Source organism: Polistes canadensis, unplaced genomic scaffold (genome assembly GCF_001313835.1).
Source record: "Polistes canadensis isolate GaletaPanama2010 unplaced genomic scaffold, ASM131383v1 scaffold_76, whole genome shotgun sequence".
In the NCBI taxonomy this organism is placed as follows: domain Eukaryota; kingdom Metazoa; phylum Arthropoda; class Insecta; order Hymenoptera; family Vespidae; genus Polistes; species Polistes canadensis.
The window spans coordinates 636,063-650,656 of record NW_014569623.1 but is presented as its reverse complement, the minus strand read 5'-3'; the positions used below and the strand labels follow the sequence as shown (position 1 = coordinate 650,656).

The 14,594-nt window shown below is 25.6% G+C and overlaps 2 protein-coding genes across 3 annotated transcripts in view; one reads left to right on the top strand and one right to left on the bottom strand.

The window, feature by feature from the left end:
* Positions 1-856: 856 nt before the first annotated feature.
* Positions 857-4,286, bottom strand: LOC106786552 (ATP-binding cassette sub-family F member 2). Of its 2 annotated transcripts, none has more exons than XM_014748057.1 (9): positions 4,183-4,286; positions 3,538-3,733; positions 3,030-3,433; positions 2,783-2,946; positions 2,480-2,707; positions 1,993-2,380; positions 1,725-1,916; positions 1,448-1,651; positions 857-1,236 (listed from the first exon to the last, which is right to left on the bottom strand). In XM_014748057.1, the coding sequence occupies exons 2-9, from the start codon at positions 3,716-3,718 to the stop codon at positions 1,093-1,095; spliced, it is 1,905 nt and encodes a 634-aa protein (XP_014603543.1). In that variant the 5' UTR covers positions 3,719-3,733; positions 4,183-4,286; the 3' UTR covers positions 857-1,092. The 2 variants fall into 2 exon arrangements, with proteins under 2 accessions (XP_014603543.1, XP_014603544.1); XM_014748058.1 differs by having other exon boundaries at positions 3,538-3,727; positions 4,183-4,267.
* Positions 4,287-10,314: 6,028 nt separating this feature from the next.
* LOC106786549 overlaps positions 10,315-14,594 on the top strand; it is a 38,657-nt gene continuing 34,377 nt past the window's right edge. Inside the window, exon 1 of the mRNA XM_014748052.1 lies at positions 10,315-10,864. The gene's annotated coding sequence lies outside the window, so the exon portion shown is untranslated. The remainder of the gene's footprint in view (positions 10,865-14,594) is intronic.

Here is a 14,594-nt window from a genome sequence, read left to right as displayed (position 1 = left end):
TTTCGAATAATTTAATTTCGTTGATAAGATTGAAACGATTATTAGATTTTTTTTGGTTGATTTTCGATTAATTTCTATAAATTTAGATTTGTTTTTTTTTTCTTCTAAAAGAAAAAAAAGTTTCTAGACAGCATAAAAAATAGAAAAATTCTACTTTTACTTTTCCTTGTGTTTTCTTTCATTTACATACATATATACACACACATTGATTAAGTAAAATAACATAAAAATAGTGTCATCATTAACCCATGGGTTTCTAAAAACAGCAATCTTTCATATTACATTCGATAGAATATAGATCATGTATTTTGTAAGAATCAACGAAGTATTTTCGTATATTTTCTTATTTATATTATATATTTTCTATCGAAAATAATATGAAGCTTATGATTGCTTAAAATATAAATCATTGTATAAGATTCGATGGAGAAAAAAATCAATGTTTGATCAAAATTAATTTTCATTTTTTACTTTTTTTTTTTGTTTTATATTTCTACAGGATTTACATATTATTATTATTATTCTTATATATATAGAACTCTTCAAAGCATCAATTTGAAACATTTAGATATTACAAGTCATACTTTTGTTTTTTTTTTTTATATATATATATATTTTCTTTTTGTGTAAGTCACATAATAATTTTGCAAGGAGAAATATCTAAAATTTGTTTCATTGAAGTGATTAATAATGTTCATACACAAATTGATTATTTGTTTTGAATAATAACACTAATGATACTTTGTTGTAGAAAAAGCACCAAAGGGGTAACTTATGATCGATGGAAAAAATTAAACTGCACGGTGTGAGAAAAATAGAAAGAGAGAAAAAGTTTCATTAAATTAGGAATTAATGGCCGTAGTAAATATACATTTGTAGTATATTTCATAATGTATTAGTTTTAAATAAATTAACTAAATAATCTCGTGTCACCGATACGCTACATAGTAGCATAAGTGCAGTGACGATAATTGATCAAGACAGTTGGTAAAATTTTCAAATAAGAAATGAGAGAGAGATAGAAAGAGTGCTCTGGATAAAACGAGAAATGTAATATATATATATATATATTGAATAATAAAGGGCCTTGCATTATTTTCCTCTATTGATAAAATCCTTCTGTCTTTTCTGATTATCGTTAAGAACTTTGTTTTTAAGATGTTCCTTGTAATTCAAAATATTACCACTCCATTTTGTAACTGCTCCATTTTCACATACCCATATCTCTTCCGCAACCTATTTATAAATAATTAAGCAATTATTTTTATGTATATCACATATATGTACATAAAGCAAAAATAAGAAAATAATATATAAATAAATTTATAATTTTATAATACAAGTATATATTTCTAAGGGAACTTTAAATAATATAATTTATATATTATTTTTCTTATTTCCATTCATAGAACATTATTATATTTGAATTTTGTATTTTCTTACGTACTTGATTTATCAGTCTAAAATCGTGAGATACAAGCACCATTCCTCCATCAAAATCATTAATTGCTTCTGCAAGTGCATCTATTGTTTCCATATCAAGATGATTGGTAGGTTCATCAAGAAGTAACAAATGTGGAACTTGCCACGCTAACCAGGCAAATACTACTCGGCAACGTTGACCATCGGATAGTTGACGAATAGGACAGACCTATAAAGAAAAATTCATTTATGTATTTGATTCCCTGTCTTCTTTTTTTTTCTTTTTAGATTCATTTGCATACTTGTTGTCGTCCAGTAAGTCCATAACGACCAATAATTTTTCGCATTTCTTCTCGTTCCTTAACATCGGGAAAAGCTTTCATCATATAATCCAATGGAGAAATATCTAAATCTAAAAGTTCATGTAAATGCTGGTGATATCTTCCTATACGTAGATGACTATTTTTACGAATCATACCACTTGTAGGTACCAACTGTGGAACAAAATAATATTTACTAAGTAAAATATATATTAGGACATATTATATAATTGAAATTATTAAAACTTACATCTCCGTAAAGTAGTTTTAGTAATGTACTCTTTCCGGCACCATTGGGTCCTACTAAAGCGAGTCTAGTGTCTAAATCAATACCAAACTCCAAATTTTTGTATATCCAGGGGGAATTTTCATTATAACGAAAGCTAACATTTTGAACCATGATAACAGGTGGGGGAATAGTTCCACAGGATGGGAAATAAAAATTCAATGTTTTATCATTAACTACTTTTTCCGTAAGACCTTGCGCGACCATTTTTGCTAAAGTTTTTTCTTTCGATTGAGCTTGTCTAGCTAATTTAGCAGAACCGTGCCCAAATCGTGCAATATAATTCTTCATATGCGCAATTTGATCTTGTTCCCAATTATATTGTTTAGCTTGATTTTCTAATAACTCCATTCTGATAACATAATTAAACAAATAATATAATAATATATGAATTATTACGTAATCATAATACAAAAAGAAAAAAAAAAAAGTCGATAAAATATATTTTTACCTTGTTTTAATAAATGCCTCATAATTTCCTGTGTAATATTTTAATTGTTTCTTATTGACATGTATAATATTTGTACAAATGCCATTAAGAAAATCTTGCGAATGTGAAATGATTACTAAAATTCGTTTATACGTTTTCAATTCTTCTTCCAACCAAACACAAGCATCAAGATCTAAATGATTAGTTGGTTCATCGAGCAATAATAAATGAGGCTTCACGTATAGTGCTCTATATAAATATTCAATGATTAGAATCCATTAACATTGATTATATCTTGTTTTACTGATATAAATGTTAATTTACCTAGCAAGAGCTATACGCATCCGCCATCCTCCAGAAAAATCTTTAGTGGCAGTTTTTTGCATTTGAGAAGTAAAACCTAAACCATGTAAAATATGAGCAGCTCGTGCTTCAGCAGTATCAGCAGCCATGTCATCTAATCGTTCATATACATCCATTAATTGTTCCTAGAAAAATATTAGGATATAGAAATGAAAAAAGAATTAACTATATTATATTTTATGAATTATTCATATAAAAGGTTTGAAACCTGAGCATCTTCTTCTTCACAATCGATCAATTCTTCTGCAAGCTTTTCGAGTCTAACTCTTTCCTCGTCAACTTCCATGACACATTCTAAAGCAGTTTTATTGCTGGCAGGCATTTCCCTGGTCAAGTGAAAAATATCTATTTGATCTGGTATAGGAACTTCACGATTTCCAAGTACCGCTAACAAAGTTGATTTTCCTGAACCATTGAGACCAAGTAAACCGTAACGTCTTCCACAATTTAATTCCAACATAGTATCTTGCAATAGTTCGCAACCGTGAAATGTTATAGAAAAGTTAGATATCTTGATGTCTCTACTTCGTGGATGCGAAGCCAATGATCCAGTGCATGAACGTGCTTCTGCGTTGAGTCTTGCATCTGCTTCAAGCTTTAAGCATAATGCCTCTATACAAGACATAATTGTATTATGTAGGATTTAACAAATGCTTTTCTAGTTAAACAAGTATTCATTTTTAATCGAACTATATGACGCATTGAAATGTTTATACCTTCTACGCTAATAGTTGTTCCATTAGTTCCATTTTCAACAGATTCTTCTGATGCAATATTTTGATCTTTGCCATCTTCTGCGCCTTTAGTTTGATTGTTAATTGGTTTCTTGCCTGATTGCCTGGCTTTCGCAGCCTCTTTCTTTTTTTGTTGTTGTTTCTTCTTTGCGTCGGATGGCATCTTTTATATCTGTAACTTTGAACAATAATTTCTTTTTTTCATACCATTCCAAAAGAAAATTCATATATATGTATATATATATACACATATAAAACATAATTTTAATTTATACATAAATTTAAATAAATAGTGATTTTTCTTTTGAGAAAATTCTTGTTATATAAGACGTTGGTTAGAAAATTGATAGCACATGTGCAAAACGTGGAATAGAAGATTGCTAAATACGGTGTTTGAAAGATTCGCCATCGTCTTAAACGGCTCGTTTGTCGAAGCAAGAGACACGATACCGTACAGACGAGGACAAAGTATATTTTGTCAAATGGGGAAAAAAGAGAACCTTTTGATTCCTTCAGTTTAAGTATTAATTGCAAATTATTTCTAACACGTAATGAATATTTTTTAAAACTATAATGTTGGTATATTTTTGATATATATAATATTGCAAAAGATTTAAGAAAGCTCACCTAATTGTGCGCCAAAAAAATGAATGATTTTTGCAACACAGAACACACGTGCACGGATAAAGGCAAAGCCATCAAGTGGAAGAATTGGTTGATAAAATGACTCATAGATGGTAGTACTTGATTTATTAAAAATTTGCAATGATTATTGGAAAGGTATTAAAAAGAATTTTCAAGATTATTTTGATAAGATGTGTATAGAGACAATAAAATGTCAAATTAACTTTGACGTTTAAATGTAATTCAGTGACGTTTGTCACAAACATCAATGTTATCAATAATAATTTGACAGTTAACTTGATATATGGTGTTTCTGATTTTGTTAATATTCTTAATTTAACTTCTTTAATTTAGATATATGTATTCTTTGAATACTCTTGTTATCTGATATATCATGTAATTTTGCATATTAAATTAATTATGTATTAATTAGCTTTTATTTCAATATTTAAATACTCGAGCGCTGTCTGAACGAGTACTGTTGGTAAGGTAGTTTTCTTTCCTCACGATATCACAAAATACTAATTTTTGTGATTAGATATTTTTATTAAAAAAAAAGTATTTATTAATTAAAATATTAAACAAATATAATTTATTGATCGAATAATAAATAACAGTACTTAGTAAATATAAATAATGATATAATGACAAATTATTTATGAATTAATCTTTATTTTAGTATTGCACAGTCGATAAATTAGTTTATTATCATACGATATCACATAATCAATACATATTTATATATATACTTAAAATACATATTTATATAAATAGATATTTTTATTAATAAATAATCTTTTTTTTAATAAAAATTTATGAAGGGAATTAAAAAAAGAAAAAGTAATAATTTAATGACCGAACTCTAATAAATAAATGTAATAATAAATACAAATAATAATGATAATATTACGAAATTAGGTTTTGTAAAAAAAAATGTAAAACAAAGAACGCGGATTAATGAAAGAATATATATTTATGAAATTAATAATAGAATACTTAATTGTGAAACTCTTATTGATATTTTTTACGGAAAGATAAGAAGTATCTAGAGAATTGGCATAAACCGCAAAGGAAAATCGTTGTAACATTTCTTCAGCCAATAATTTGCAATTCGTTTCTACTACAGCCTCCGCATGTAGCAAGGATACATTAGCAATGCATTTCTGTGTTGCCTACGTAAGTAGGAATGTGTCATCGTAGATTTAAGAATAATTCTCCCTCGTTATTATCTTTAATGAAGCAATGAAATCACACACCGACGTCTTACGATTAGGACCAAGATAAAAAAAAAAAAGAAAAAAACAAAGTATTAAAACAAAAAAATATTAAACTGTACTTTTTAATCGTGAACAAATAATTTTCTATTTAATATTTAAAGTATATATATATATATATATTTCAATAAAAAAATAAAAATAAATATAAAGAAAGAGAAAAAAATGTACATCATAATTAAATTATTACGAAATTGAATTAGTTTTAAATCGTAGAATTATAATGGTAACGTTAAACGTGTGACAATTTTATCTTGAGATATCATTTGTCTGCTTGAATAACTCGTAAACGTCATATACTAATAACTAAAGAAGTTGTGTAATCCAGTGGGTGGCTGCCTTTCTCTACTATAGCCAGGTTTAATGTGATCTTATATATATACGTAGGACATACATATATGTACAGGGTGTTCTATTTTTTATTAATACGAACAAATAATATCTTTTATTTTATTCGTTTTGTAAACGAAAGATTTGAAATTACGGTTGTTAGGTTTTTGATGAACTCTACGTTAGTGACTTATACTTCAAAGTTTAATTTCAAGTAACGTCTGATAAAATAATAAACGAAATTAATCAATTATTTGTCTTGTTATTGTTTTTTTTTTAATCTATTCATTTATGTAGTATTGTTAATAAATATTTGAAATTGTTTAATCGTTCAAAAACACAATATCTTTTATTTTATTCGTTTTGTAAACGAAAGATTTGAAATTACGGTTGTTAAGTTTTTGATGAACTTTACGTTAGTGACTTATACTTCAAAGTTTAATTTCAAGTAACGTCTGATAAAATAATAAACGAAATTAATCAATTATTTGTCTTGTTGTTGTTTTTTGTTTTTTAATCTATTCATTTATGTAGTATTGTTAATAAATATTTGAAATTGTTTAATCGTTCAAAAACACAATATCTTTTATTTTATTCGTTTTGTAAACGAAAGATTTGAAATTACGGTTGTTAAGTTTTTGATGAACTTTACGTTAGTGACTTATACTTCAAAGTTTAATTTCAAGTAACGTCTGATAAAATAATAAACGAAATTAATCAATTATTTGTCTTGTTATTGTTTTTTTTTTTTTAATCTATTCATTTATGTAGTATTGTTAATAAATATTTGAAGTTGTTTAATCGTTCAAAAACAAAATGATCATTAAGAACATTAATTGGTATTATACAATATCTTAAATTTCAAGATAAAAAATCAAATTGTTGTATCTTCCATATCTTGACAAAAGTATTCTCTATAAAAAGAAAACAAAAATATTCTGAAATATATTATATATTTTTTTTATTAAAAAAAAAACAAAATAAAACTTTTATTTAAATAATATAATATTGTTTTTACAATTGAAAATATTTGTTCGTATTATTTAAAATGGGTACACCTTGTATAGAACGAGCAGTGATTTTTAAGAATTCAGTTCACACAGGATTCGATAAAATTAAAGAAGAAGAAAAAGAAAGAAGAATAAAAAAGAAAAGAAGTCAGATCCTGGAGTAGTGAGTTTTTTTTTTGTAAGGAGGTAAAATGGAAAGGAAGGTTTTTTCTGTATTTTTTGTTTTTTTTTTGTAAAAAAATTTGGTTAAGTTTGTAATAAAATCAGACAACGTAGGACACTGTAATTGTTCTCTTTTTCTCGAAAGGAATTTGTAAGTATACGTGTGCACCACTTTTACTCTCCATCGGTTAGAGCCGATCGAAAGTTGTCTTGTTCTCTTACTTCGTAGCGAATTCGAGCAAAGGTAACAAGAGGTGTATAATGAGTGAATTGTCGCGAAGGTCGGCGCTCACTTTTTGCTCCTGTATATTCTTCTTTCGAAACAACTCTTGATTCCCTCTTACCTTTCTTTTTACCAAAGTTTCAGTTTCGATCGAGACATATTAAGGTCGTACAGGATTCGGAAAGTTATAACCTTGGATTTATTATATATAATATATTATACCATAAGTATAAGTTATATATTTATAATATATTATACCATAATATATAGGTTATGGTATAAGTTGTATAGTATTTTATTTATTTTATAATATAAGTTATAGTATAATATAAATTATGTATTAATTATATATTATAAGTATTATATATTTTTTTATTTACTATATATACTTATTATATTATACTATATAATACTTATATATTATAAGATATATATAAAAATGTAATTATTGTTTTAAACGAACAGTGTGTAAGATCAAATATTACAAAATAAATTTATTTATTTCTTTTTCGTTTTGTTATATTTATTTGATAATATTAATAATGTTAATATTAAATAAAGTATATCTCGTAATTATAATATGAACTTTAAAACGTGATTTAGAACCTTCTTATGTTTCGATTCGTCGAGTAGTTTTTCTTTTTATTTCTTGCCATCTCATAAGAAATAGAAACTCAAATTCAGCATATATATTCGTTATATTTAATAATTCTTTTATTACCCTAAAGAGAGAGAGAGAAAGATAATAACGTTTGTGCAAGGATGCATAAAATTATATATACAGTTTATAGATAAGAATTTGTTAAATGAATTAATATTGTTAAAATGAATTTTTGAAATTTCGATTTGAACGATGCACCGCGTGTTTTAATTCATTGATGCATATGCTAATTGTTGCATAACAATAAAAAAAATAATTAATAATATCGAATTAATCTAATTCAATTAATTCACGATCATATAAGATTGTATCTAAATTTTTGAATTAGAAAAAAATAGTTTTTTTTTTTTATTTGTGTTTCATCGTGTAAAAAATGTTAATTACTTTCCAAACAATTTAATATATATATTTATATATGTATACGTTTCTGTTTGTAATATGTATTTAAAATGTTGTAATTCATTTCCGTGTGATCTTTTTTATTTTTGTTGTTTAGATTGTAGGATATTTTGGAAAGTACAGTTTTTATCATTTAATGTTATAATATTATACACCCCGTTGTCAATGATATTATATATTTTATTTATCATGTAACTTGCGTAATAGACGATCATTGGTCAACTACTTATTCACAGTGGTATACGATACTATTGACCGATCCACATCTAGTCTGGTTTTATTTGTTTATTTTTCTTTACATTCCCTCTTACGCTTTTAAATATATAACTGAAAGTATAAGTATATATATGTATATATATAACTGTATGCATTTAACACAGTCACGTTTCTTTCGAAGTGATAATTAAAAAAATGAAGTTGAGTGAACTATTGCAGGTGTCTGTCGAGTTTACAAGATTTTAATGAGAAGTATTAACATTTTGTCACGCGATTTAATAACTTCAAATCGGAAATTACTTTTATTCGTTAAAAAAACACATACAATGTTTAATAATTGATAATTCATGTTAAACAAAATTTTGTAGATAATATCAATAAGAATCTAACACGAATATTTATGTATATATATATATAGTGTTTCTTTTTATTCATTTCTTAGAAAGTTATGTGTGGTATATTTTTGAATTTGATATTTATCAATTAATTTTTTTAATCTCTCGTTTGTATTTTATTCAAATTTTTGTCAAATGTTTGGATTATTAAACGTACATTTATTGTGTGTTAAACTTTCGGGGGATAGGGTTCCCATAATTCCGATGGGAAAATAAATATAAAGATAAATTGTTGAAATATTTGTTGTGTGGATTCTTATTGATATTCCTATAAAATTTAAGTTAAATATCAAATATATATATATTGATATGCATAACAAACATATGCGTGATGCAATAAAATAAATCTGAAAAATATTAAACATCATATTTAAAACCTCAGTAATATTTTTTTTATTTTACAAATATTTCCATTTATAAAACTAATATGATATGATATTGATTAATTAAAAATCAAACACCCAAATATAATTATTAAATCGATCAATAATTTATATATCACAGACATACCCATTATTAATATTTGAAAATATTTCATTTGAAGTATAAAAATTGATAACATATGTATTGTTTTATGGGTTCCTTTGAAGGTTCTTTAATATATATATATATTTTTTTTTTCTTGGCCTTCCGGTATTTTCTTGCATTTAAACATATTCAGTACACCACTACTAATAAACCACCATAACAGTGTTGAGAGAATAAAAAAGATAAAAACAGAGAAATAGTGTGAGAGAGTAAGAGATAGGTACGAAAATGAAACGGAGAGAAAGGATTGAGAAAAAGGAAGAGAAAAAGAGAAAGAAAGAGAGAGAGAGAGAGAGAAAGAGAGAAAGAGAGAGAAGGAATGAGAAAGCCGTGCATCTACTCGGTCATTGGAGGGACGACGACTTTAGTCTTACGATCGCATCCAAAGCGGGAGGTCAGGCATGGTTTTTCTTATGTGTTTCGATTAACGGTCGGGTTATTCTACGTGTTTTGAATATCGATGATCGATTAAAAAGAAACGAAACGAAACGAAACGAAACTGAACGACAAATAATCGTAAAAGCAAAGAAAAATAAAAAATAAAAAAAATAATCGGCAAATAATAAAAATTAGACTCGAATAATAATAATAATATGACGTCGTGTTCGTAAAATTTTCAATTGACAACGACGAAAGAAAAAAAACATATATATATATATGTATAGGAAAATTTATTAAAAAAAAAAGTAAAAAAATAAAACAACGAATAAAAGACAGGATAGAGAGAAAAAAAAAGATTGATTTCCATGTGGGGTGTTTGTTAAAATTATCTCCCCCTAAAATGAATTAGGCTGTTAAACAAAAATATTCCAAAGTGTGTGTTCGTAAGATTATTATTATAAAAAAAAAAAAACAGAAAAAAAACAAAAAAAANAAAAAAAAAAAAAAAAAAAAAAATAGAAAAAAAGAAAATAGAAAAATATAGGGAGGGGGTTTTTTTTCTTTTCTTTTTCGAATAAACGAGAGAGAGGGTAAAAATATTCGTCGGTGTTTTAAAAAAGAAAGAAAAAGAAAAAAAAGAATAAATATTAATAAACAATCGTAGTAATCTTTTGTTTAATTTTTCTTTTTTTTGTCTAAAACGAAAACTTCGTGGCAAAAGGCAGGAGGGATGAGAGAGAACGGGGATTGGTTAATGATTATTGAAAATTTTTGTTGAAAAAATAAAAAACGTTGCATTTGACAGATTATTATAATTAGATCGTATCGATTTAAAGAGAAGTTTCGTTAATTTTTATAAGATCGAAAAAAGAAAAATAATAAGAAATAAAAAAGAAAAGAAAAAAAAAATTCAGAATGAGAGCAGCTCATATGTGCGGCGTGGATTGGTCGATCAACAACAACGTGTGCGAGTTGACGGGCCTCGATGGAGAATGATAGTTCGATTGATAACACGGATATCTGTTGAAGAGGATCCTTTCGAAACATCTACGATCGAAGGATACGTCTCGAGAAGAGATTTCTGATTATCGGAATACGAGGCACGGGTAAATACGAATTTTCTTAGGGGTGGAGACGGGGTTTTTCCTATTGTTTCTTTTTTTTTTTTTATTATCATATTCTTTTTTATATTTGTATTTATATTTGTAAATACAGGTAGCACTGCTATAACACGACATCTCTATAATACAGTTTCCCTATAATAGTTTCCCTATAATACAGTTTTCTTATAATACAGTTTTCTTATAATACAGTTTCCCTATAATACAGTTTCCTTATAATACAGTTTCCCTATAATACAGTTTTTCTATAATACAGTTTCCCTATAATACAGTTTCCCTATAATACAGTTTCCCTATAATACAGTATCACTATAATACAGTTTCCCTAAAACACAATTTCGATATAACATGATTCATAAATAATTGTTCTGGAACCCTCCTACAATGTGGCATCCCTATAACACGGTTTCGTTTTAACACGATAAGATGATTATGATAAACTTTTATACAAAACTGTACTTTTAAAGCACTGTATAACATAATTTTAGTGTTTAATACATTTAAAAATTAAATTACCTTAAAATAATGAACTCTGTGGTTTTCTCATGTAATATGGTTTCTCATTTAATACGGGATTTTTTAGGAAATTATTGTCAACAGTGTTATAGGAGGATTACCTGTATGTGTTACCGTGAAAGATCAAAATTGGGGAATGTTAAGATTCACATGGTCACTTGGTGTATGTCTGTGTGTGTTTGGGAAATATTAATGTATGAGAATAAACCGGAATATTCGGTCTTTCACTGACGTATTTGGTATGTGTTGACAAGGAACCATGTGAATCTTGACATTCTCCAATTTCGGTCTTTTATAATAACATAAATATATATATATATATATTATATTTTTTTTAATAATATCATTTTTTCCAATTGATTTTTAAGGATTTATTAATACACGTGTACGTTTGTACTTACGTATTTGTTTTTTTTTTTTAAGTATATGCATTTGTTGCATTAGAATTTAGATGTAACGTTGTTTTCTCGTAGAAAATAAAATTTAATAATTTTTCCTTATTTTTTTTTTGTATATACTTTTGCTATTGGGTTAACCGGTGAAAAAAAAAGTTTAAATAATATATTACATTAGTAATAAAAAGTAACGTGTTTTAAAAAAAATTTGTATTATAGTTTATATTTAAATGAAAATAATGGATTGATTTATAACTAATGTCGGAATTCTTAATAATTTATATTTGAAATAAATAATATTAATAAATTATATCACAAATATTAAATATTTTATATTGAAATAAACAATAATAGAGAATATTATTAACAATATAAATCCCAACATTATTTATTATCCAATCCAATATTAAATAGACAAATGAAATTTCATTCCAAAAATAAAATCAAGACGAATTTTTTCATTTTTATAAAACTAAAATTATTCTAATTTCACTGTTCATTTGTATTACAATTTTTATATTTTTATATATTAAAAACTTTACGTTTTCGCATCCCCCATCCCTCTACCCGTATAAAAAATACATTTGTAAGTTCCATTACATAAATATTCACTGAAAAATATTAATATGAATATAATAAGGATAATAAATGAAAATGAAATATCTGATATTTAAAACAAATTAGCGAGAGAGAGAGAGAGAGAGAGAGAGAGAGAGAGAGAGAGTATACCAACGCATATGGGGAATCGTTATTTTTAAATAATGCTTATACACAAATAGGATTTTAATACGGTATAAGTATAAGTATATTATATACACGTCATTATCGATAGTGTGCAGTTATATCGGACAGCTGTGAAGTGAAACGGGCCTTTGGATTTCTCGCCGTTAGGTAACGACACGGGAATGCTTTCTTATATAGGGTGTTTATAAAATTGCCATTTGGTATTTTATAATAAAAATAATTCAATTTAAAATACCTATATATGCTACACTAACATTTTTACATTTATATATACACACATTCACACACACACAAAAACATAAAACATATATAATTGTACTGATAATTATAACAGTGATCTGTTATTGTTAATGTAAAAAATATAAATAATTTATATATTTTTTACGATTTATTTTATAATTTTTATATATTTTTTAATATAAATTAAATCGTATAGAATATATTTCTTTTTTTTTTTTTGATTTACAATGGTAGTCCATTGCCATAATTACCGGAACACATACACACATACACACATAAATGTATATATCGTATTACTTATCTTGTAAAATAATATATGCAATGTTATCTTCATATAAGGTCACCCGATGTAACGGTAAATCGTTACTGTTATTAAACGTGTATAAATATATTTGGACTGGTGATAAAGTTTCTTCGTATTTGAATGCAACAATAAAAACAACATATATTCATATTTCTCATCGAATTAATAAGAAAACATGTTTCGTGATTAATGTTTAGTTTCTTATGGATATCATGATTATCAATATGTCAATTTTGTTTCATTTCGTTCATGATTTCATCAACTTTTTCCATTTATCAATTGATCAAAGCATTTTGGTGTATCTTTGATATTCAAATTTTAAGATTTCGTAATTTTTGAATCAACTTTTTATTACTCATACTGATACTGCATTGTGTTCATAAACATTACTAACACTTTTTGATCAGTCTGACTGACAATTAGTCGCATTGTTTTCATTTTTAATTATAAAATTTCAAAACCTATAGGATTTTGCAAAACTTTATTATCTTTGATCAAATTTACCTTTTTTTTCTGAATTGTTTTGTAATGTATCAAAGTTCAAACACATAAGAATGTTGTTTGATTCGATTAAATGTATGTTATCAGAGTTGTATACAAATAAAATGATAGGAAATAAATACGAAAAAACTTTTTACCCGACCCAATATAAATATGTTTGTGTTTAATATACATATCGAAGTCTCGATTTAGTAGTCATACTTTGAAACTTCTTTAAAATGAATTTTTAGAAAGTTAGTTCTCTCATCGATATACAGTATGATTCGTATAACCTAAAATTTTTAAATCATTTCTCAATTATGCATTTAATGAATGAAATGTCGTTATAACCAAAAAAAGTTGCTTAATTTCAATGAGGCTAAATGATGATGGTTTAATATCAGTTTGTATTTTATGCGAAGACAATTATCAAATTTTAAGGTTAACTTTATTTTTTTTTTCAATACTATATAATAGTATAGTAAATTTAATTTAGAGTAAAAGTAGTATTAAATAATGTGTAAGATCTTAAATGTATAATAATTGATGAGATATTTTCTGAAAATAACGACAGTTTTAAGCATAATAAATTTAATTAGTTTCATTTTTTTTTAAGCACACACATAAGTTATTACATTATTTTATTAAAACAAAAATATTGAAATGAAATAAATGCAAGAAAGTGTATTGTAGATAAAATGATTGAATACTTTCTAATAATTAATAAAAAAATGATTTAAACAACAGTTTTAAATATAATAAATTAGATTAATTTATTTTTTGAGGGAGGGTAGTAAGGAAGGGGTTAATTTTGTATTACTTTATTTTCTTAAAATAAAAATATTGAAATGAAATAAATGCAAGAAAGTGTATTGTAGATAAAATGATTGAATACTTTGAAATAATTAATAAAAAATGATTTAAACAACAGTTTTAATTATAATAAATTAGATTAGTTTATTTTTCTGGGAGGGTAGTAAGGAAGGGGTAATTTTGTATTACTTTATTTTCTTAAAATAAAAATATTGAAATGAAA